At 49.7% G+C, this 20,897-nt stretch overlaps 9 protein-coding genes and 1 non-coding gene across 10 annotated transcripts; 7 read left to right on the forward strand and 3 right to left on the reverse strand.

Annotated features, from left to right (window-relative positions):
- Positions 1–452: 452 nt before the first annotated feature.
- BO88DRAFT_30657 (uncharacterized protein) lies at positions 453–1,576 on the forward strand. Its single transcript, XM_025702437.1, has 2 exons — positions 453–1,149; positions 1,260–1,576. Exons 1-2 carry the CDS (start codon positions 564–566, stop codon positions 1,316–1,318), a joined length of 645 nt encoding a protein of 214 aa, XP_025568838.1. The 5' UTR covers positions 453–563; the 3' UTR covers positions 1,319–1,576.
- Positions 1,577–3,704: 2,128 nt separating this feature from the next.
- On the forward strand, positions 3,705–5,820 carry BO88DRAFT_30710 (Auxin Efflux Carrier superfamily). The gene is made up of 3 exons (XM_025702439.1): positions 3,705–4,183; positions 4,243–4,409; positions 4,481–5,820. Exons 1-3 carry the CDS (start codon positions 3,901–3,903, stop codon positions 5,696–5,698), a joined length of 1,668 nt encoding a protein of 555 aa, XP_025568839.1. The 5' UTR covers positions 3,705–3,900; the 3' UTR covers positions 5,699–5,820.
- A 1,307-nt stretch (positions 5,821–7,127) lies between these two features.
- BO88DRAFT_t24 lies at positions 7,128–7,199 on the reverse strand. Its single transcript has one exon. It is a non-coding gene; the product is annotated as a tRNA-Gln (tRNA).
- A 94-nt stretch (positions 7,200–7,293) lies between these two features.
- BO88DRAFT_356044 (multicopper oxidase family protein) lies at positions 7,294–9,976 on the reverse strand. The gene is made up of 8 exons (XM_025703716.1): positions 9,699–9,976; positions 9,131–9,632; positions 8,962–9,078; positions 8,580–8,908; positions 8,372–8,529; positions 8,132–8,320; positions 7,656–8,082; positions 7,294–7,599 (listed from the first exon to the last, which is right to left on the reverse strand). The coding sequence occupies exons 2-8, from the start codon at positions 9,480–9,482 to the stop codon at positions 7,306–7,308; spliced, it is 1,866 nt and encodes a 621-aa protein (XP_025568840.1). The 5' UTR covers positions 9,483–9,632; positions 9,699–9,976; the 3' UTR covers positions 7,294–7,305.
- A 264-nt stretch (positions 9,977–10,240) lies between these two features.
- Positions 10,241–12,879, forward strand: BO88DRAFT_356047 (nonhemolytic phospholipases C family protein). The gene is made up of 8 exons (XM_025703717.1): positions 10,241–10,642; positions 10,695–10,777; positions 10,829–11,093; positions 11,141–11,264; positions 11,333–11,719; positions 11,771–11,881; positions 11,931–12,133; positions 12,189–12,879. Exons 1-8 carry the CDS (start codon positions 10,520–10,522, stop codon positions 12,768–12,770), a joined length of 1,878 nt encoding a protein of 625 aa, XP_025568841.1. The 5' UTR covers positions 10,241–10,519; the 3' UTR covers positions 12,771–12,879.
- Positions 12,880–13,216: 337 nt separating this feature from the next.
- BO88DRAFT_327143 (GNAT family N-acetyltransferase) lies at positions 13,217–13,669 on the forward strand (the record flags this gene model as incomplete). Its single annotated transcript, XM_025702494.1, has 1 exon — positions 13,217–13,669. The coding sequence occupies one exon, from the start codon at positions 13,217–13,219 to the stop codon at positions 13,667–13,669; it is 453 nt and encodes a 150-aa protein (XP_025568842.1).
- Positions 13,670–15,333: 1,664 nt separating this feature from the next.
- BO88DRAFT_30783 (putative choline kinase) lies at positions 15,334–18,195 on the forward strand. Its single transcript, XM_025702440.1, has 4 exons — positions 15,334–16,632; positions 16,685–17,204; positions 17,251–17,394; positions 17,444–18,195. Exons 1-4 carry the CDS (start codon positions 15,674–15,676, stop codon positions 18,104–18,106), a joined length of 2,286 nt encoding a protein of 761 aa, XP_025568843.1. The 5' UTR covers positions 15,334–15,673; the 3' UTR covers positions 18,107–18,195.
- On the forward strand, positions 15,362–15,784 carry BO88DRAFT_400709 (uncharacterized protein). Its single transcript, XM_025705659.1, has one exon. It carries the CDS (start codon positions 15,414–15,416, stop codon positions 15,576–15,578), a length of 165 nt encoding a protein of 54 aa, XP_025568844.1. The 5' UTR covers positions 15,362–15,413; the 3' UTR covers positions 15,579–15,784.
- BO88DRAFT_378969 (putative 26S proteasome-associated ubiquitin C-terminal hydrolase) lies at positions 18,174–19,529 on the reverse strand (the record flags this gene model as incomplete). Its single annotated transcript, XM_025704458.1, has 4 exons — positions 19,380–19,529; positions 19,217–19,311; positions 18,304–19,137; positions 18,174–18,195 (listed from the first exon to the last, which is right to left on the reverse strand). The coding sequence occupies exons 1-4, from the start codon at positions 19,419–19,421 to the stop codon at positions 18,174–18,176; spliced, it is 993 nt and encodes a 330-aa protein (XP_025568845.1). The 5' UTR covers positions 19,422–19,529.
- A 158-nt stretch (positions 19,530–19,687) lies between these two features.
- BO88DRAFT_378973 (uncharacterized protein) lies at positions 19,688–20,801 on the forward strand. Its single transcript, XM_025704459.1, has 2 exons — positions 19,688–20,550; positions 20,608–20,801. The coding sequence occupies exon 1, from the start codon at positions 19,974–19,976 to the stop codon at positions 20,541–20,543; it is 570 nt and encodes a 189-aa protein (XP_025568846.1). The 5' UTR covers positions 19,688–19,973; the 3' UTR covers positions 20,544–20,550; positions 20,608–20,801.
- Positions 20,802–20,897: the final 96 nt, after the last annotated feature.

Here is a 20,897-nt window from a genome sequence, read left to right on the forward strand (position 1 = left end):
CACGGAGGTCGGGGCACTTGGTGCATGAACGGAGGAGGGGATTGAAGAGAGGGAGCGAAAGATCGGAAAGAGCGGAAAAATGAAGCTATCAAGATGTGTGAGGATAGATGGTGATAAAATTGCCAGTAGAGAGGAAGTTCAATGTTGGTGGAGCCAGAACGCTTTTCCAGAGGAGGGAAGTGGAGGAGAGGAAAGCAGGTTTCGTCGACGCGGGGCACGCCTCAAGGCTGTTCTCAAGCAAGCTGATAACAAGGCACAACAGGGACGGGGAGGATGGAGAACAGATGGTGCGATCCCTCGCAAAAATATTGGTCGGGCGGCTTAAACTCCGTGACCAATAAGAAGACAAAGGAAGGCAGGTAGGTAGAAGAGAGGTCAGGACTTAGTACAAAGGTAGAGGGGGAGGAACATGAAACAGACAGAGAGAGAGGGGGGAAGAGGGTCGATGACGGTACTTAGTGGGGGGTGGGAATGACAGGCAATAAAAATAACCGTGCAGAGAGAGAGAGAGAGATGAACGAGCTGTTAAAGGAATCGTTTGGAGGCGAAACCAGTGGGGATGGATGATGGGGGGTGGGAGGAAGGATAGATATGATGCAGGCTCAAAAGAAAGGAGAAGCAAGATTCAGATAGCGGCAGAGAGAGAGAGAGAAAGCGAGCAACGGCCGACAAGCCTCGGGAGGGGAGGGAAAGGTGAGGATAGGAAGGATAAGTTAACAGAGAAGATTATAAGATGGGAAAGAGAGGAAAGAGAGCTTGTGATTAGTCGAGGCAGATGGGGCCCAGCAAATCTGCCAGGCTTGCCTCCCGGTCGCCTCAGGCTGTCCAGTCCCCGACCGCCCAATCACACGTGCCAATACCGGCACCTCAGGCACAAAGTCAATGTCTACGCAACACTTTATTTAATCTCGTCCTTTTTCGTCTCGTCTACGCTACTCAACCCTGCCGTTCAGCTGCGGAGTGTAAATTGGCTCACGCAAGCATCCGTGGTCGTCCTGAATTTTGAACGTGGCAACCAACATCGTTTCTGCCTGAATATCGCCACCCCCCGTCGGCCGATGGATCCCCGATCTATTTACCTTAGGCCGGGGGTGAACCTAACCAAAGTACGGATCCCATTCCACGGGTCGCAGTCCAAAGAGAAATCATGTAAGCTGATCTTTCCATCCCGGACATATTATCAAATAGTAACATTACCACCCTCTTCATATCAGCCCGGGATGCCAGGATCAGATATTTGTGGCTTATGACATATGAAGCAGCTCGTTTACCACCACCCTCCCTGTGTAACAGTGGTCCCCTCTCCCTCTTATCATAGCCACCACCGAGGATTGCGAGAATCTTTGCCTCCTACAAAGTAGTAGCTACCTCATGCATAGGGATTTGATTTGAGCACCCATCAGTCCAAAGCCCGAAAATCGTTTTCGTCGACCAAAGTATGGCCAAAGGTCGGTGATAGAAGCCCGAGATCCATGGGGATAACGGGGTTGGCCGGCAGTAGTAGACATCATCAGTGGGTGTGCAACGCCCTATCGGAGGTGTTCCCAATCTTCAGCTGAGGATCGGATGGGGCTTGTCCTCGGCGGGAGCCACTCGCAATAACTGGCATGATTGTGTCACCGCGATGATTGCAGCAATATCCTGAGTAATAGCCACCAGTTGATCAGTCAACCATTTTTCTTATTCCCCGGCCCTGGGCGTTTTATTTTTTTTTTTGCCTCTTGTCTTATCAGGGTTTCCCCAGTCTTGGCGACATATAAACGTTTCTCATTGTCGGGCTCGCACCCGGCTTCCTTCCCTGTACACAGCCCCGACAACCTTTGTGATGAATCAATGCCCCGAAGCATCCTAAATTCTAGGAGTGGATCCTTGCTTCTATCCCACAGTTCCGATATGTTGTTGATGCCAAGAGGGCGCTATCAGTGCAATTACCGGAGTGGATCTGCTGTCTTGGGATTGAATGCGGGCCATACTACGAAGAACTCAAAAGACTTATCTTATTCGTACTCTGTGAATTGGGTGGTCGGCTTTAAGCCAGGTCTTCCTTGTACAAATGGTAGGCCAACCAAAGACGAAGAAGGTACCGTTTTATCATGATGGTTTGGTACAGTAGTAGTGCTATTCATGCTGCAATATGATGGTAGAAGAAGGAAGTAGTAAATCTGCCCCAGACTCTATTAATAACTTAGCTGGACTACTGTAGAGTTTAAGCAAGATAGGCCCCAACATCAACCTCGAGACCGAAGCCGATGCAGCAGCTAGCGGTGTCGATCCTCGGCAGCGGCGGGCAGTGTCCAAGTGGGGGAGAGAGAGTTGCGCAATGCCGCATTGGAGGAATGAGACTCACACCACCTCCATCCCTTGTGGTTCCGGACATCTGGGGAAAGTGGCAAGGTGTCGTGGAGATCGAACCACTTGTTTCAGGTTCTTGAAAAGATGATTGCGAAACAGATAAGGTTTCTATTTGACTTGAATGGAAGCGGAAATGTGAGCTGGAAGGAAAAGACAAGGATGAGCAGAGAGGACCGGGTGTGATATCAGCTTGCATTATCATTGGCCGCCGATCATGACATAACCGCTGTGGGAAGTTTCATCATCATGAGTTGCTCTGCTTGAGAGTGTCTCGTCGGATATTAACTATGTGGCAGAGTAACGAACAAGAAGGGATATACCAAATAGACCAGTCATGATTAGAATCGACACGTATGTGGTGATATTGCTTTTACTATACTAACTCGTTTTGTCTTTATGAGGCTTGTTGGCTGTACTCTGGCGTAGTAGTTACACCACTCCTCCCGACTATTCCCACTATGGCCGCTCAACTCGCAGAAGGTTAACAACACGTTCCTTTCTCCTTACTGAGAAGGGTTTCATTCAGCTTCTAGTAGAATTCTCGCCAAGAGAATGTCTTATCTCGCGGTTAGTCTACCGCTGAAGGGGTTCCGATGGTCGATACTTGTGTCACACTGCCAAGCATCTCGAAGGGCAGGGGGAGCTGGGAAGCTCTCTCCTACCTAGTGGATATTCTGCCGTCATCCGCCGGGAGAGACAAAAGTACTAGCCCGTCCTTGAAGAGCTTGCTTTTCGGTGGCCTCATATTTACTCCCGCTCTCCACGACAGTTACCTATATAAAAATCAGCTCCCTTCACGAATCCGCATAGAACTAGAGCAGTAGCTCTACTATTACTCTCCCATAGTTGGACCGGATTGTTCTGCCCATACTAAAAAAGGTATCTAGTGGAAGGCCCCAAGCCTTGGCGGGTCTGGGCGCAGCGCGAAACTGGGCTGGGCGTTCGCCTACAACCGATTCTGATTGGCCATTTGAGACCCTCCCGGGTCCAGAGAGTCCGGGAAAGCCTGACGATGATGTTTTGGGAATTCCTTGTAGAAGATTTTCAACAGAGACAGAGAAGGCAAGACAGTCAGTCAAAGACTCACCGACACGATCGGCTTTGGTATTAAACCCGTCGGCGTCCCGCTTCATTCATTGGAGTCTACTAGTCTAGTTATCTATCTATATCCAGGTGTGTATAGTGTTAGTGGATTTGAAAGGGTCTGTTCTGGCCCTTAGTCCTGTACCTACGCATTAGGTTGAACTGTCTGAATCCAATCGTGCTTCCGTGCAGTGCCAACTCTAAATCCTATTCGCCTACCGCCTGCCTACCTTTCTTATCTATCGGCGTCATCATCTTCGACGGCATTATCGCCATCGTCTCTCTCTGTTTCTGCCCATCAGGACTACCTTGTGGTTGCTTCCCGTTCGCGTCGTCATCCCCCATCATCCAACCTTCCCCTTTCACCTCCCCTTCTTCATCTTTCCTTCCCCAGATTTTTCCTAGAGTTAGTTGCCTGTTCCCTCTCTGCCACCCTGGCTGCCTCGTGCTTCCGCCCTCTTGTCGATGGCCATTTTTACTGCCCCTAGATCTCTTCAAAATGCCTACCCGTCAATCTCCTCTCAGCTCATGACCCAGATGGGCGCCAATCCCGCCCTTCTTCAAGATGGCAACTCCCACTCGAGCCACCCCTCGTTCCTCAACCTCGTCCTATTGGTCTTCGAAGCTGTCCTCGAGGTCATCTGCGTGAGTCTGCCGGGCTACTTTGCTGCCAAACAGGGCATGTTCGATGCGGACGCCCAGAAGCTGGTAGCAAACCTCAACGTCACTTTATTCACTCCCTGCCTGAGTAGGTTGCCTGGTTTCTTTGGCTGTACTCTTCGCATCTCAGCTGACCACAACTGTTAGTCTTCACAAAGCTTGGGTCCCAGCTCACAGCAGAGAAGCTCACTGATTTGGCTATCATTCCGGCCATCTTCGTTATCCAAACTCTGGTCTCTTATTCCTGCGCCTTCATTGTTTCGCGATGCCTCCGGCTTAAGAAGAGACCTTCCAACTTTGTCGCCGCCATGGCCGTAAGTGCAGTGTCCACTGCTTCCACATTCTTCTCCTTTCCTGACTTTTCGCTGACTCATGGCAATCCTAGGTTTTCGGAAACTCGAACTCGCTCCCAATCTCCCTTGTCATGTCCCTGTCGCAAACTCTCAAGGGTCTTCACTGGGATCGTGTCCCGAACGATAATGACGATGAAGTAGCCGCACGTGGTATTTTATATCTGCTTATCTTCCAGCAGCTCGGACAACTTGTGCGGTGGAGCTGGGGCTACCATGTGCTTCTTGCCCCCCGCGAACGTTACTTGGAAGAGGCAGAACCGGACCCGAATACCACCCTCATTGGACAGGGCCAGGAGCGATACACGGACAACCCGGAGCAAGTTGATCCAGATGAGCCGTTGGTGAGGACTCGAAGCTTCGATGAACAGACGCAAGCATCCGGAGCTTCGCAGGAGGACTCGGATGCGTTCGCATCTGGTCAAGAAACACCCGTGACCGCACGAGACTATCCCTACTCCAAGGTGTCGTCCCGTAGCGGTGGCGAGGAAGATCCCGACCGCGCGCCCCTGCTTGATGCTCCCCCTGCGCCGTTCATGCCCCGACAAAGCTCCGCCGGGGATATGCTTTCATTCCCCGCTGTACAGGAGAGCTATGAGAAGAAGGGTCTGATTGCCCGCTTCAAGGCGTCCCTTCGTCGACTCCGTAGCCGCATCGCCAGCGGATGCGCAAAAGGGACTGGTGCCATATTTCGACGATTGCCAACGAGGATGCAGAAGGTGCTATCCGTGTGCACAAGCTGGATCGGAAGGTTCTTCCATGGGTTGTGGGAGTTCATGAACCCGCCCCTGTGGGCCATGCTTGTCTCGATCGTAGTCGCCTCGGTACCGTCGCTTCAGAGCTTGTTCTTTGACGAGGGCACCTTTGTGAGCAATTCTGTGACTCGAGCGATCAACCAGAACGGTCAGGTTGCCGTGCCGTTGATCCTCGTCGTTCTGGGAGCCAACCTTGAACGCAACACGCTTCCCAAGGAGGCGCTGGAAGATGTGGAGCACCCCAAGGAAGAGAAGAAATTGATTGTCGCTTCTCTGGTGGCCCGCATGCTTCTTCCTACAATCATAATGGCCCCTATCCTTGCGTTACTGGCCAAGTATGTGCCGATCAGCATCCTGGACGATCCGATCTTTATCATCGTCTGCTTCCTCCTGACTGGAGCTCCGTCGGCCCTTCAGCTGGCGCAGATTTGCCAGATCAACAATGTCTACGTTAGCGCCATGTCGAAGCTCTTGTTCCAGAGCTATGTGGTGTGGTAAGTAACATCGAGCTCGCATTCAGGAAACAATTACTAATAATGAACGATAGGATCCTCCCATCAACCCTTATCCTCGTAATGTGCGCCTTGGAGGTTGTTGAATGGGCATCTGCCTCCTGAGATATGAAGCTTATTTTGTTCGACTGCATCGATCTATATTTTTAGGGTGATCCGGCGTTTGAGTGTTCTTTTTCTACTTTTTCATTTCCTTGTTCACTGTATTATTGACAGCAGTACGGATTGGCATGGATGGGAAAGATACCAGGTTGGAGCGCCTAAGTGGCTGTACCCGATATGTTAGCCTAACAATGATGATTTCGAGATACCTAGCACTTACCACGTTTTTATCCTACATAGTAAAATCTCAGGGAAAGCCACCAGATTCTGAAGAGCAAAGGAGCGATAGGGTCAAACACCAACAACCACCACCCCCTGACTGGTTAAGAACCAACCCGCAAAGCAAAAGCGCCACAACAACCACCTTATCTACCCCTCTCCCCCCCTCACAGAATCCTAAAGCAAGGGGGGCATAATCAAGACAAAATCAGTAAGAAACGCGGGGCATTTCATCCGAACACCTATTATTCCCCAACTACAAAAACAAAGTACAATAAGAGAAGATCACCTGCCCAGGAATAAAGTTCACGGGTAGCATGCAGCGTGACTCTTTTGGGGGGGAAGTTGTGCTTACCGGCTTCCTGTTATTGGGAGCCCGAGGATTCAACATGAAGTACTTATGCTTATTGGTTGATGTATTACGTAGTTGCTGCATTCTGGATATATCGATATGCTGTGTAGCGTCGGTGGTACTTTGCACTTCACTTCTGGTTATAGGTTCGTTGGTTGGTTGGTGGGCTTACGTGGTAGTTAGTATAGTACTATTGGTAGTACTACTATTATACTTGATACTTGGGATTAGTTCACTCTAATATAGTTCGGGGATGGTTATACAATAGCTACTATTTTGTGATACTGTGGCGGTATGATATCATGGTAATGTTGAATCAGGTTATGGTGAGGTCGTGTGAGATAGTAGATAGTACTAAAGTAGTTGGTTGGGGTGTTGTGTTGTGTTGTGTTGTGTGTTCATTGTTGGTCATGGGGGTATATGTGGCTGCCGGGTATTATATATCGTGCTAGTATATTTGTTGGGGATAATATATTATCTTATCATATCAAGATTGATGCTCGTTTTAGCTGCTATTATAATAATGTACTAATTAATATCCTGATCATCCTGATCTACATGTCCATCATCATCTGCGCCTTTTATATCATAGTGGCGAAAGAGTGGTTGGATGATGGTGGCGTCTAGGGAACAGGTTATGCCATCTGGATGAGAGAGAAAACCTGCTGATGATAGAGAAAAAGAAATGGAACATTGGTGTGGTAAGAAACATATGGAGTGTGGGAAAAAAAGGATGCAAAAAAGGTCGTGCCCGGGATCGAACCGGGATTGCTGGAATCAGAATCCAGAGTGATAACCATTACACTACACAACCGTATTTGTTGAAAGAGGCAGGCTGTTCTGTCTACATAAAGCTAATTGTGAATTAGTTGGCTATGGTATATCTAATTATCTTTCATATACAGTATCTAAAAGTTATTTCACCCTATCTGCAGCAACATGGCCATCCCACTCGCTTGGTGCCAGATAATATGGCAGTGGAATAACCAAATCCCTGGGTTATCTGCTCGGAAGCGCAAGACTGCGTGCCCGCGGCTGGGAATATAGACCGTATCTCGTAGCTGCGCGCGGGAGAGGTCATAAGGAGAATCAGTTTTTGATGAGCTAGCGGGATGTGCTGCTAGACCGGGTGGATGGGCATCTGTAAAAGGGTTGTAGGCGCCCCAGCCTACGGGTGCTTGATAGGTACTTAGAATGTAGAAGTGGTGGCCGTGCTGTTTGATGTTAGCTTTGTTATAAAGACCAGTTCGACAGTGAGGAGGAAACATACTAGATGGAATGGGTGGCCACTATCGTCTAGATTATTGACTACCAGGTCGATCCATATCTCCTGGTCCCGTTCGGACGACAGGGAATGCGAAGTAGTTGACCCGGTTGATAGCACCAGCTGATTACTATCCCACTTTTCGCGGGGAAGATCAATGAGTGGTGTGTCAATCTGAGGCCTCCATGAAGTTCGATTGAAGAATCCATAGGGTACGTTGTGGTTTATGGAGAGCTTTTCGATCTTAGTGTACACCACGTGGGTTTGATGGGCCTTTGCGGGGAGGCCGGAGAGAAGCGACTTTCTCGTGGCGACTTCGGAGAGTGAGATCGTATTGTTTAATGAAGATAGATTTGACGACAGATTGTTTGGTGAATTCGCTATATCGAAAGTCTGGACAGATGTCAAAGCTGGGTTGGGGTACCTGAAGCATCTAACCGTCTGTTAGCGCAATTTGAACCATGGTACAGGCCAAAACGTACTCTTTGTCTAGATCAATCGTCATTGAGCTTGGAGTTTCGTCTGGACTTGGACGGAGTATAATGTCCATACGCTGGCCCGGGTAGAGTACACCGGCTGAACTTGAATCTTGTTGTTCGATATCAATGCTGTCCACTTGAATGAGCGTAAATTCCCGGTTCTGAAAATCTAGCGTAAATCCTGCAACGGAGCTAATTGCCAGTCAGCTATTATTTCTAATTATTGGTAGGTGTACAACTTACCCCGTATTTACCACTCGGATTCTGTAGGCTGCATGACCCTTCGCATCCAGGTATGAGACGTTCATACGTCGAAGGACACAGTCCACTGGCCGTGCAGGTACAGCCATAGAGCAATCAAAGTGACCCACTCCATTGATCAGTAGTGAATCTGGGACGGGCTGGTTGGGGTTAATCTTCGTACTCATTAAGACAGTATGGCAAGACTGACCCCGTTCCCAAATGACCCGGCACGCATATACCAGGAATAGACCTGATCTGCCGGTCGGTGATACCAATCCCCAACTAAGAGTAGAATGTCCTTATCATAGCTGCCATGTTCCTGCTGATCTGCACGAGCCAACAGTCCCCGAACTGTGGGCTTAGGAGAGGGTTCATGCACGATGAGCCCCCCATATAGGCCATCAGCCCTGAGAAGGCCAGAGTGAGCGTGGTACCAGAATGTGCCGCTTTGATCTGCGGGAATTGTGAAATTGTAGGTAAACGTGGACCCTGGCGGAATAGCGCGTTGTGTCACACCAACGGCTCCATCCATAGCATCTAGATGACTTGTTAGTCAAGCAGACCAGCCAATGCCCAAGCATTTAACTTACTCTCAATATGTACTCCATGCCAATGGATGGAGATTGGCTCTTCGTCCAAAGAATTGGTCACATTTACTATCAAGCGGTCACCAGATCGTGCTTCAACCGTGGGCCCGGGAAATATATCTAAGTTGTATATAAGTATGTGGCGTGATGTAAACGAGAATATAAAAATTACCATTGATCAGATAAACCCTTTTCAGCACTCCATCTGGGCGTCGATGGTCGGCGGTCACCACCCAGTCATGATGTTGCGTTGAAGGATTGCGGCATACATGATCCTCCGGATGGAGCTCGATCAAAGGACGCGATACATCAGGCTCATGTACAGTCAGATGTATCTGGCTATTTGAGACTCTCGATGGAATCAAGCGTTGTAGAGGGCTTGGCTGCGAAATTTGTGCCACGAACAGCAGAAGGATCAGGCCACATATAGTAGCCGGATACAATACAATACCCCATGGCAATCGTCGTAGTCGCAACGACGATGACTGCTGCGAGCCTAACAGAATACTTCCCTGTTCTTTCATCTTTTGACAGCCTTGTAGGTTGATCTGGATTCTTCCACATCTCCCATCAGGCCCAGCATGCTTGTTCGAGCCCCATGTGTCTTTAAACCCAGACCATGACTATGAGCCATTTTGAATACATGTGGGGCCAGAAAGAAAACAGTGGCTATACTGCAGAATACATGTACCTGTCAGTATGAACAGAATGAGTAAGTGATGTTCAGGTCCGCCACTGACCGATGTTTTGAAACAAGATTCAACCAAGGTTCGGCCAAACAGGTGGCTTTTGTATGGACTGCCACTCTGCCTGCAGCCGGATTTTTAAACTCAAATTGGACTCAAAGTTGGTTCCTGATCAATGGGTTCAGGTACAATGCCGATATCCATGACCATGCCGGTGTTGATATTAGCCGACAGAGAGACTGTTGCCATTGTGGATATATCAAAAAGGTCCACCGTGAAGGCCGCCACCATTAAACCACCGCTGACTGATTAGCGATGAAAACTTAGTTGCTGGGAGACTAGAAGGCTAGAGAGAAGAATTGAAAGCCAGAAAAGTTGTTCCTGAGCAAGAGAGCCAGTCGGACAGATTGCCGTTCTCTACACGTGCCCGGACGCCAGCCAACCAGATTCCCTTCCATGGAGACTCGTCTTCCGCCTAGTCCTCTGTCTCCTGATGTATTCTTGTAAGAAGATGTCATATATCTTCTGAAACATCCACACCCATTCAAAGTGGATCATGCTTTACCCACCATAGAGGACGATCGCTCTTCCCTTTAGGGCGGCCTAAATAATGGCTCGTCGAATCCGATCTTCAGTAACAAACACTATTCCACGTTACGTCCCACTTTGGCAGGAGTAATCACAATCCAGACAGTTGGATTACTATGGTTGTGTTGGGAATCATGGGTTATCAACTGTCCGGTGTTGCGGCCTTGTCTGGACCTAGACCATGCAGAGTCCCCACTTTCGCTCAAGATTTTCGAGATATATAAAGCAGGTGGAATGCACCTGAAGCCCTATCATACGACACTCTCAAGAGTACTAGCCGCTTCAAAATGTTACTACTTGGTTCTACTGCCTTGGCTTTGCTCCTCGGGAGCAGGTCAGTTTCTGCCGGTTCGCTGAAGGACATCAAGCATGTTGTAATCTTTATGCAGGAGAACCGATCATGGAATAGTGTAAGTCTACCTGATATCAGCCAATTTAGGCAAACATAATAACTGTGTACAGTACTTTGGCACAATGGCAGGCGTCCGAGGATTCAACGACCCAAACGTACAGGTCAATCCAGATGGATTACCTGTTTGGTACCAGTCAGTGTGCTTTCATGTGTTTTTGAGGCCTTGTGCTGATAAGAGTATTAGACAAGTCGATCCTGACATGTCCAATGCTACAACAACCCTCCTCCCTTGGTATCTAGGTTATCAAGGAGGGAACACGACAGACGCGATCCAGTGCATGGCAGCGGGAGATAACGGCTACGAGGATAGTCATGCCTCCCTCAACGGAGGACTGAACAATCACTGGGCCCGCAATAACACCCCCTGGAGTTGGGGATATTTCAAGAGAGACGATATCCCTGTTCATTATGCTATCGCCGAGGGTTGGACGGCCGGCGATATGTATCAAGTATGTTCTGCTATTACACTGTCAAACCTATGTCTAATACCCTACAGGAGTCCCAAGTAACCTCCACCAATCCGAATCGTGTTACCCTAGTGAGCGGCTCCGTCAATGTACCTGGTGGTCCTCAAAAGCCCGATCAAGGTGGCGTTTATATCGACAATAATGTAACACCTGGTACGTCCGCTCCGACTATTCATACACTTCATCATACCGCTGGAAGTTAGCTGACTGTTGGCTTCTAGGGTGCGATAGCTATCATATCAACTGCTATCCCCTTAAGTGGAAAACAATATTCGAAGTCTACGAAGAGGCAGGCGTCTCATGGCAGGTCTACCAGGATAAAGACAACTTTGACGACAACCCCCTGGCACGGTTCGAGCAGTACCAGAACGCTTCGTCTTCCTCACCGCTCGTAGAGAAAGGCATGGCGTTTTTGGGATTAGAAACCTTCTATGAAGCTGCTGCCAACGGGACCCTTCCGGAAATCAGCTTTATTGTCGGCCCTGCAGAGTTGTCAGAGCACCCACCTTATATGCCCAAGGACGGTGCCTGGCTGCAGAAGAAGGTTGTGGATGCAGTGACAAGTAGCCCCGCATACGAATCTACGCTGCTCATGATAAGCTACGACGGTAAGATACTCTTAATCAGCCCCTTAGCGAGCGAGTCTAACGATATGACAGAATCCGGTGGTTACGGAGACCATGTCATTCCTTTCCACTCACCAGAAGGCACACCGGGTGAGTGGATGGAGGACCCTTATGGCGTATTTGGAAAACTATATGTTGGACCTGGTAAGTCCCGCAATCAACCCATGTCATATTATTCTCGCTGACTTCTTAGGCCTTCGAGTACCCTTCTATATGGTGTCCCCGTGGACCCGTGGCAACCGTGTTTTTACTGAGAGGGCGGATCATAATTCTCAAATTCTGTTCTTGGAGCAGTGGCTTACGGCAAGGGGCTATGAGAATGTGCAGACGCCAGAAATGGTTCACTGGCGCCGGGAACATATGTCCAACCTCGTCAATGCACTGGACCTAGACCATGTACGACCACCCCCCTCTATCCACCACATTGATATCGAGCTAATCCATGAGATAGCCTGACACCAGCCTACCAGAACTACCAAAGGCCGAAGACCCTGAAATGTCCTCAGGCTCTTACGTCGGCACATCCAACTGCGAAGCAACGTTTCCAGAGCCCCGTCCTCCTGTACCATATGGGAAGCAGAATGTGACCGAGTCATTGTTTTTCGAGGACGGATACAAAGAGGTTGTCGGCTACCTGACTGAGGGACGGTACCTCGTTTTCGAGAAGTCAGGGTATGCGCTCACCAATACTGGAAACACAACCAGGTTAAGCAGCAGCGCAGCGCGTTCGGACCATAGTGACAAGAAACAAAGATGGGTGATTCATTATTCCAGCGGCGAAGAGAGCCAGATCTTCAAAGTCTCCAGTGCACTGGACGGCAAGTGGCTTGGCCCACACGGAAGTCTGCTGCCAGCTGGTCGCCGGGGCGATGCTGCAGAAGTGAAGATTACCTTCCTGGGCAATGGTCACGGATATGGTCTGCAGTATGTCAACTCGACTGTTATCTCACTGGACAGTCAAGGAGGGCTTCAGATGAACACTACCAAACACTCCCGAGATGGCTACAAGGTGTGGAGTGTCACCTACCACTAGGAGATGGCTACAGACTCGAGACCAGGCGGAAGGTTAAGAATTATCCATGGCTGGGATTAGATTTCTGCTAGAGTAGCTGGTCTACTACCCCTGCATTATTTGCATAGCGACATTATAGACGATATAGACGTGCTGACACAAATACAAGATGCTTACATGTAACTATACTCATCATTGGACGGATTAACACTAGCTCAAGATGACCACTTATAGTAGCGCGTAGCTTCTCCCGAATCCGACATGGATTTGAGTCACAGACATCCCCGCAACGACAACAGATCGCAGTACAGTTAGTGCATTCATGAATATCTCCACATTGAGTAAGAAAGATATATTCACTTATTGAGCAAATACTAACTAATTTGCTACAAAGACAAACCCTCCCAAATCGCGTCACAAGAACAAAAGATCCAATAAATCGAAGGAGAGGACAGACCAGACACAGAATGTCTACCAGTATCCGACAAGCAACGCCCGACGATCAACCCATCATCGAGGCAATTATACAAGAAGCCTTTTCTATCTACATCGCTCGCATTGGAAGGAAGCCCCAGCCGATGCTAGACGACTACACTGCACTGATCAAAGACGGAGTCGTCTACGTGATCGAGCGAGACGGTGAAATAAAGGGCACCGTCATGCTTGTCCCCCAGGAGGGTTCCATGATAGTGGATAATTTAGCCGTAGCTGAGTCTGCACGGGGTACTGGGTTAGGTCGCAAGCTTTTGGAGTTCGCTGATGAATCGGCTCAGTTGGCAGGCTATCACACCCTTCAGCTGCATACGAATGAAACGATGGTTGAGAATATAGCCATATATACACGGATGGGCTATGCGGAGACACATCGTGCGGATAATAGGGGGTGGAAGCGAGTTTACATGGCGAAGAATTTAGATTGATGATTATAGTATCTGTTAGTAAAAGAATATATGTCGAAGTATAAATGGTGAGGCATATGTCGTCGCCCACTGTAATCTTGAGTTTCTCGCGTTGAAAATACGATCAGATTTGACCATAGTATCATAGTGAGAATGAAAGTTGACCCAACCATAGTGAACAATATGAAGTGGGAGATATCATTGGACCAAGATGACGAGATCGCGCTGGAATCAGGCCGGCCTGCAGTAATGCCTGAAAAGACGGGCAGCCAGGAATACATTCCGGAGATGTGGCTTATTTCCCCCTCCTTGCCAACCCCTCTTTCTTCTCTTCATCCTTTCTCTCACTTTCCCACCGAGACAATAAGAGTGAACGAAACCATGACAAGTGAAGCAAAGAATGCCCGTTGCGACTGCGCTTTCAAGTATGAAACTCATAGAGTGACCCTGTGCGACAAAATCTCATCCCGGCCCAATAACGGTGACAACAATTGAGGATTATCGATGGAGACACCACCATGTGGGCCTCTACCGTTGACCGTTATGTATGGAGTAAAGCAAACAAATGCTTCTTCCTGTGTCAAGATGGACTATCTATCTTCTAATCTAAGTGGCACACTCAAGGCCTTTTTCTCCCCAAACGCGACTCAATGCAGTGTGCCTGATCTACACCCAGATTGATGGAACGATGCCAGTCTCTTCTACCGAGTATAAGCACGGGCGTCTACGTATGATGTTCACGTTCATCATCCCGAGGTTGCGGTCAAGTTGCTTGCTTGCTTATCTCTCCCCGGTGTGCGAGTGAATGACAACAACGTTTCGGTACCCGGTCGCGACCCATACTTTGGTCCAAACAATGCCCTGGGATTGGTCCTAGTCGAGTAAGACCAGGAGGTGGGCAAACAGCAGGTGTCGTGTGCCACCAAACTAGCTACAATATTCACCGTCCACATACGAGAGGTGTCCCCTTAGCAGCCTGCGTCTGTGGCGTTTCGAGGTGAGCATGGCTGAGGCAACATGGTAACTACCTTTTCGTTGAACGATTGAATCATAGCAGCAGACCCTGGAATATTGTGGGTTTGACGGGTGGAAACTGCCAAGTCACCTGAGACACACGTTGATTCCCCGTTCCTCGATGCTCCATCATTTTCCACCTTCGCGGCTCAACCTCTACGATTGTTCTTTTTTCTTCGACAAGCCACACCACACCGTCCTTCGCCACTCAGCCATCTGTCGTCAATTTTCGTCCGCCTTGGCCGTCACCACGTTTGTTGTCCATTCCAGGTGTGATCTGGATTTGTTCGGCTTCCTTTTTCTTGCGAATTTCTCAAGCTTTGCTTCTTAAAAAGAAAGTCACGAACGGGATCGGATTCCGACCGTATTTTCCTCTTGCTGGACCGCTACTTATCTCTGTCCCCACTTGGTCGCATTTTTCCTCCCCTGTGTGCCCCAAATCCATTATCCCCTCCAGTTCCGTTCGCAGTGTCAACTCCATCAATTCATCCACTATTCAGTTATCCTCAAAGATCACCTTGGGCCGTCCCTGAGCGTTCCAACTCCTGTGACCCGTTCTTCTCCCAGTGTACACGCACGGACCTGGCATATAGTACGGAGGATCCCCAGCTCCAAATTCTCCGCCATTTCCCAGGTGCCGATTACGCCACGTCCAGTCGCAAAGTGATCTGCTTCCCGCGCTTACGGCCTTGGATGGGTTACCAGGTCACTCTATTTTCCAGTTCAACGTACTCTTCGCCATTGTCTGGACATGCCCTCAGTCACCGACCAGACCGGTCTTTCTGGTCTTGATTTTGATGGTAGGTTCCTTTCTTGGTTAACTTCCCGTCAACCCATTCCCCCTTTCCTTGGGCTCCCACAACCCCGTAGTCGTAGGTTCTCCGAGGCTCTGCTTCCGGGCCAAATGATCTCATAGCCCACTGCGACTGCTGGTATTCAATCAACCGTCCTAAACCCCTCCCTTTTTCGGTCTTTTAACCTTCCCTGTCTGGACTACCCCCCTAAGTGTTGATGGATTCTGACCTGTCATCTAAAGGACCACAACCTATTCTGGGGACTGGTTTGACCGTCTCCCCCCAGAGACATCACCACACAAATGGACACGAACCTTCTGCAATTGGGTCAGAAGGGAATGCCTTCAGACACCGTGTGCCCGCACCCAAGAAATCGGCAGCCAGGTTGCCTACTCACCAGCCGGCTTCTCTAAGTAGTCAAACATCCAGCGTTATTACTGATCCCGCGCATCGCCTCGAAAAAGATGGCATGTCGAAAAATGGCGAGGAAGACCCGCAGAATAGCCTTTTCGCACAAGTCTACGATTGGCTTCAGCGCGAAAAATCCAAACGGAGGTCTCACAAGGCTACAGATTTAGCCATGGATGGTGTCGCCAGTGATGGTGACGATGACGATGATGACGGTGCCAGCGTCCTCGTGGAAAGACCTCTATCTTCTGGTGCCGACGCCGCAATGGCCCTCGACAAGCTGGAGAAGATTCTCATTCAGTACGCCGCTTCACGGCAAGGAACAGACTCTGTGCACCTTGCTCGACGATCCGGTCGTCGGCGTCAATACTCCAAAGGGTTGCGGAGGGGTTCTGCGTCCGAATCCGACTTTTCGGACCACGAGGCAGCCGCCCCTAGCGTGGATGCAGTGCTGGATAACTCAAAAACCCTCGCTTATAGCGGCGGTGGTGGTACAGAAGATGACGACAATGAGAACAGTGTCAATGCGAGACGTGCGAAGGATAAAGAAGCCTGGACGCTGTTCAAGAGTGAAATCCTTCGGCTCACTCATACCATGCAGCTGAAAGGATGGCGAAAGCTTCCCATGGAACTTGCAACTGATATGGGAGTCGTACGACTCAGTGGAGCCTTAACCAATGCCGTATATGTAGTTACACCGCCACAGAATATTCCTGTGCCCAAGGCGGAAGATGGTTCATACTCATTGGTACCCAGGAAACCCCCACCGTAAGTTTCTTACCTAGACCACATACATAACCCAGAAGCTAACTTTCTGTAGGAAGCTACTGCTGCGTATCTATGGGCCACAAGTAGATCACTTGATTGACCGAGACAACGAGCTTCAGATCCTCCGCCGTCTAGGCCGAAAGAATATTGGCCCGAAGGTGTTGGGTATATTCAACAACGGGAGGTTTGAAGAGTACTTCGAAGCTCGCCCACTCACACCCAAGGAGCTCCGCGATCCCCCGACTATGAAACAAATTGCGAAGCGGATGAGGGAGCTGCATGATGGCATTGATCTCCTTGTAGATGAGAGGGAAGGGGGGCCCATGGTCTTCAAGAACTGGGATAAGTGGGTAGACCGCTGCGAGCAAGTAATCAATTGGTTAGACAAGGAGATCCGATCTGAGCACAACAAGAGCAAAGCAGCATCCGAAGCTTGGCGCCGGCGAGGCTTTGTCTGCGGTGTTCCCTGGCCCTCCTTCAGAAAGGCAGTTGAAGGATATCGTAAGTGGCTTTTGTCCAGCTGTGGAGGCATGGACGGAATAAAGCGACAGTTGGTGTTTGCGCACAACGATGTAGGTCCTTAATTCCCAATACTCAGGGACTGCGCTAATGATTTAGACTCAATATGGCAATCTGCTTCGGATGGAGCCCAGCCACGAATCACCGCTTCTTCGGCCTGAGAATGTGCATAAGCAGCTAGTCGTTATTGACTTCGAGTATGCATCAGCCAACACTCCAGGAATCGAGTTTGCCAACCATTTCGTAAGTCAAGTGCTTTTCAATGATTGAAAGTCTCACACTGACCCAATAGACTGAATGGTGTTACAACTATCATGATGCGGAGCGGCCGTGGGCATGCGACACCAGCCGCTATCCGAACCCAGAACAGCAGCATCAGTTCATTGAAGCGTATCTGAGCCATCGACCCGGGCTGCGCGAGCAAGCTTCCCCTTCCATCACCCCTCTGATGCGAGGCCTCTCTACCAACACTTCATCACTAGCTCCATTGAGCCTGGATGACGGTCCGGATGTGGACGTGTCTTCTCGGTTCGATATCGAGAAAGCGCACGAGGACAGCACCAGCGCTAAGATCCAGTTTTACGCGCGACAAACCAGGCTGTGGCGAGTACTCAACTCTGCGCAGTGGGTAGCCTGGGGAATCGTGCAGGCCAAGGTGCCTGGCATGGAGGAGGGCATCGCAGCAGATGAAGCCGCAGCTAAAGCCAAAAACGGCCATCATGGTACCAATGGCAACGGGGTGCATTCAGACGTGACAGCTGAAGCGAACCACTCCACCGGAACTCCGCCAATCGATGCTGATGTGGACGAAGCTGAAGAGTTCGACTACCTTGCCTATGCGCAGGACCGTGCAATGTTCTTCTGGTCCGATTTGCTGGCGCTGAAAATCATCCGGGAGGATGAGCTGCCCGAATCTCTGGTACAAGTGATCAAATCTCGAATGATCGACTACTAAGCCTATATTAATAATGTCTTGCCTCTTACGATTATGAGTCGGATGACATGAATGACGAAGCGATTCTTCAACAGACATCGGCCTTGCCACTGTACATAGATATGTCATAGTTATGAATCTCAACGGATTTACTAGGTAGAACCTTCATCTCCGGAGCTATGTAGACAGCATACTAAGGATGGTAGGCATGATTTTACCTCCTCATCAACTTCCTCTGCGTCTCCCCCTTCGCCTTCTCCACCCACTCCTCATACTTCCCCTCCCCCTGCTTCTCCTTCATCCCCACCACCCCCTTCAACACCTCCCCAATGAACCCCACGAAATTCGACCGTCTCAACGTATTCTCCCAAGCCCACGCCCTCCTCTTCCTCTCCTCCCTCTCCAACGCCTCCACATCCCCAATCTCCTTCGCCGTCACCCTCAAATCCCTCACCACAGCCATCAGATTAAACCTCGTCTCCCCCTCCGGATACCGCGCAATCCTCTGCCTCAACACCTCAATCACCTTCTCCGGGAACTCCTCCGCCGTACACCCCCCATGCGAAATCGGATGCGGCTGCAACCCATCCAACTCATACAACTTCCCATCAACAGGCGTGTACGCAATGAAATGGTATACATCCCCTTCCTCGTCCTGGTTATTCCGCACGGTCTCGTCGACGAATGGCGAGGCGCGCGCGAACGCGTTGTGTGCGCTCCGGATCAGTTCCGAGTTGGAGAGCGCTTCGCCGCGTAGGTCTGGTGGGAATCCCGCTGTGAAGTCCTTGAAGGAGTGGAGTTCCGGGCCGATGTTGATGGGGTAGGGGTTGCTGGAGGAGGAGGATGAGGAGGAGGAGTCGTTGTTCAGGATCACCGAGAGGATGGCTTGTGTGCCGCAGGCGTTTTGGATCGTTTGGTTCGCGAAGAAGAGGTTAGGGGATGGGTCGGTGTCGTAGGTGCCGGAGGGAGGTGAGGTCGTGGAGGATGTAGAGGTCGATGGTTGTTGCGTTTCGCGGGTCCATTTGAAGAGGAAGATTACGCCGTAGACGGGGCTGGGTTTGGGTGAGAGGTAGGTGTTAGTGGGTGTGGTGGATGAGATGAGGTGTTGGTGGCAGGTGGTATGGGGTTTACCTTAGTGAGCGGATTGTGTCTGCGTCTAGAGAAATCAGTTCTTCGAATTGGACGTCCTTGACGCCGAGGTTCTCGATGAGGGAGGTGAACACGCCCTGATTGATGGTTTGCTTGTTAGTTTGATGCTTTGGATGGGTTTGGTTTCTATGTATTGGTTGCGTACCTCGTCGGACTCGATTGTACTCCAGCCTCCGCCGTCGGCCATGGTGTGTGTTACGGGATGGGGTGCGCTGCGCAAGAAGGGTTATATATAGTATATAGTGCAGCAGGGAGAAATATAGCGACGGGGTATGATGTCTATGCTGGACTGGTGGGCAGGATGTGATGTGATGTGATGGTGGATACCTTGGAGCTCTTGTTTGGTGATGATGCAAACAGTACACATGTGCAAACATCCTCGGTCAAATCTGGACAACAGCCTTGCATGTTGTAGCCTTAATAGTCAGGTGTCATTTACGTGACGAGTCCACTTCTATTAGTAGAGACGAATCGTCGATCTCATGCTCACCTGTCAACCATAACCCTTCGCAGCTGGAAACCACGATGGGCTGTTCATAAAAGCCAAGAAATTCTATGGATCAGGCCTCCAAGGGTCTACTCAGCCTTGTCCACATTGCAGATCGATTTACCCACGCTTATCCACCTTCACCAATCGACTCATGAACAGCGCAGCAGACTTCGTATATCTCCGTCTACCATTGACTTCCATGGGTGGACAATGTAGCTGTTTTTAGCTTAGGCGTCAGGCATCTGGAACATGTCTATTTTGGACTCACTCCGTTGGCTAACTGACTGGACGCCTTACGGGCCTAAATGTCGATCATCTAGTAAGCATGTCTTCAGTTACAGCCACTATGGAGGAGTCAGAAGACAATATATAATCTGCAGAAATGCCCCCAGCATTACCACACAGACTCACAAGCAATCAATAAACGGAGAATTCACAAGTCTACTTCCACTCATCTTCAGACTCCACACCTTCATCTCCAAACCAAAGTATATCATCACCATGCAGCTCCTCTCCATCCTCCCCATCGCAGCCTTGGCTGGTACTTCCCTCGCAGTACACTGGAACGTGACCCTCTACACCGACACCGAGTGCACCGAATACAAGTGGTCATACGCGGGAAACCAGAGTTACGGGTGCTACTCGCTTGAAACATACAACCCAACCATTCAGTCTATCAGGGCTGAGATTCCCGAGGATTGGGTTTTCGATGGAGCGAGCGGCGGTGCTTGCAATGACTTTCACACTTTCGGGGGTTCGGGATGCTGGGCTCAGGGTCAGGGATTCAAGTCTTTCCAAGTATACCCGCAGGCAAGCTGAGGTGATGGTGAGTGTATGTTGGTCTACTTGGTGGTGTACATCGCGCTGATTATTGCTTCTCCAGTTACCCATCGTTGGTGGAATAAAACTAACTCTTTGTTCATGGTATACATGCTACTTATATGATTTATGCTTCAATTGTATCTAGCTTTCTTGCCATGCGCTCAGCACTAGGTCTAAATTAGTCATGAGCATTTGGTTTTCTATAACATAACCACGAGACGAGGTTTCTGTTGTACATAGACCAGCTACAATGGGGTCTTTCGCTCGTAGTTTTTCTGGAACGCAATGGTGTATCGGAAAATTCTTCAAATAGTCTACATTATGCTCGGTTTGATTTGGGCTGTAGTTATT

Source organism: Aspergillus vadensis (genome assembly GCF_003184925.1).
Source record: "Aspergillus vadensis CBS 113365 unplaced genomic scaffold BO88scaffold_1, whole genome shotgun sequence".
Classification (NCBI taxonomy): domain Eukaryota; kingdom Fungi; phylum Ascomycota; class Eurotiomycetes; order Eurotiales; family Aspergillaceae; genus Aspergillus; species Aspergillus vadensis.

What these genes read in the sequence shown, in the direction of transcription:
- BO88DRAFT_30657 (XM_025702437.1), top strand. Translation starts at nt 564, where the DNA reads ATGATGGGGGGTGGGAGGAAGGATAGATATGATGCAGGCTCAAAAGAA. An exon ending in GCAGTCCAAAGAGAAATCAT is followed by an intron (nt 1,150 to 1,259) that starts GTAAGCTGATCT and finishes TGACATATGAAG; the next exon opens with CAGCTCGTTTACCACCACCC.
- BO88DRAFT_30710 (XM_025702439.1), top strand. Translation starts at nt 3,901, where the DNA reads ATGGCCATTTTTACTGCCCCTAGATCTCTTCAAAATGCCTACCCGTCA. An exon ending in TTTATTCACTCCCTGCCTGA is followed by an intron (nt 4,184 to 4,242) that starts GTAGGTTGCCTG and finishes CACAACTGTTAG; the next exon opens with TCTTCACAAAGCTTGGGTCC. An exon ending in ACTTTGTCGCCGCCATGGCC is followed by an intron (nt 4,410 to 4,480) that starts GTAAGTGCAGTG and finishes TGGCAATCCTAG; the next exon opens with GTTTTCGGAAACTCGAACTC.
- BO88DRAFT_356044 (XM_025703716.1), bottom strand. Translation starts at nt 9,482, where the DNA reads ATGAAAGAACAGGGAAGTATTCTGTTAGGCTCGCAGCAGTCATCGTCG. An exon ending in ATCCGAGTGGTAAATACGGG is followed by an intron (nt 8,321 to 8,371) that starts GTAAGTTGTACA and finishes ACTGGCAATTAG; the next exon opens with CTCCGTTGCAGGATTTACGC. An exon ending in GTGGCCACCCATTCCATCTA is followed by an intron (nt 7,600 to 7,655) that starts GTATGTTTCCTC and finishes AACATCAAACAG; the next exon opens with CACGGCCACCACTTCTACAT.
- BO88DRAFT_356047 (XM_025703717.1), top strand. Translation starts at nt 10,520, where the DNA reads ATGTTACTACTTGGTTCTACTGCCTTGGCTTTGCTCCTCGGGAGCAGG. An exon ending in AAAACTATATGTTGGACCTG is followed by an intron (nt 11,882 to 11,930) that starts GTAAGTCCCGCA and finishes CTGACTTCTTAG; the next exon opens with GCCTTCGAGTACCCTTCTAT. An exon ending in ATGCACTGGACCTAGACCAT is followed by an intron (nt 12,134 to 12,188) that starts GTACGACCACCC and finishes TCCATGAGATAG; the next exon opens with CCTGACACCAGCCTACCAGA.
- BO88DRAFT_400709 (XM_025705659.1), top strand. Translation starts at nt 15,414, where the DNA reads ATGCCCTCAGTCACCGACCAGACCGGTCTTTCTGGTCTTGATTTTGAT.
- BO88DRAFT_30783 (XM_025702440.1), top strand. Translation starts at nt 15,674, where the DNA reads ATGGATTCTGACCTGTCATCTAAAGGACCACAACCTATTCTGGGGACT. An exon ending in TGGTGTTTGCGCACAACGAT is followed by an intron (nt 17,205 to 17,250) that starts GTAGGTCCTTAA and finishes CTAATGATTTAG; the next exon opens with ACTCAATATGGCAATCTGCT. An exon ending in TCGAGTTTGCCAACCATTTC is followed by an intron (nt 17,395 to 17,443) that starts GTAAGTCAAGTG and finishes CTGACCCAATAG; the next exon opens with ACTGAATGGTGTTACAACTA.
- BO88DRAFT_378973 (XM_025704459.1), top strand. Translation starts at nt 19,974, where the DNA reads ATGTCTATTTTGGACTCACTCCGTTGGCTAACTGACTGGACGCCTTAC.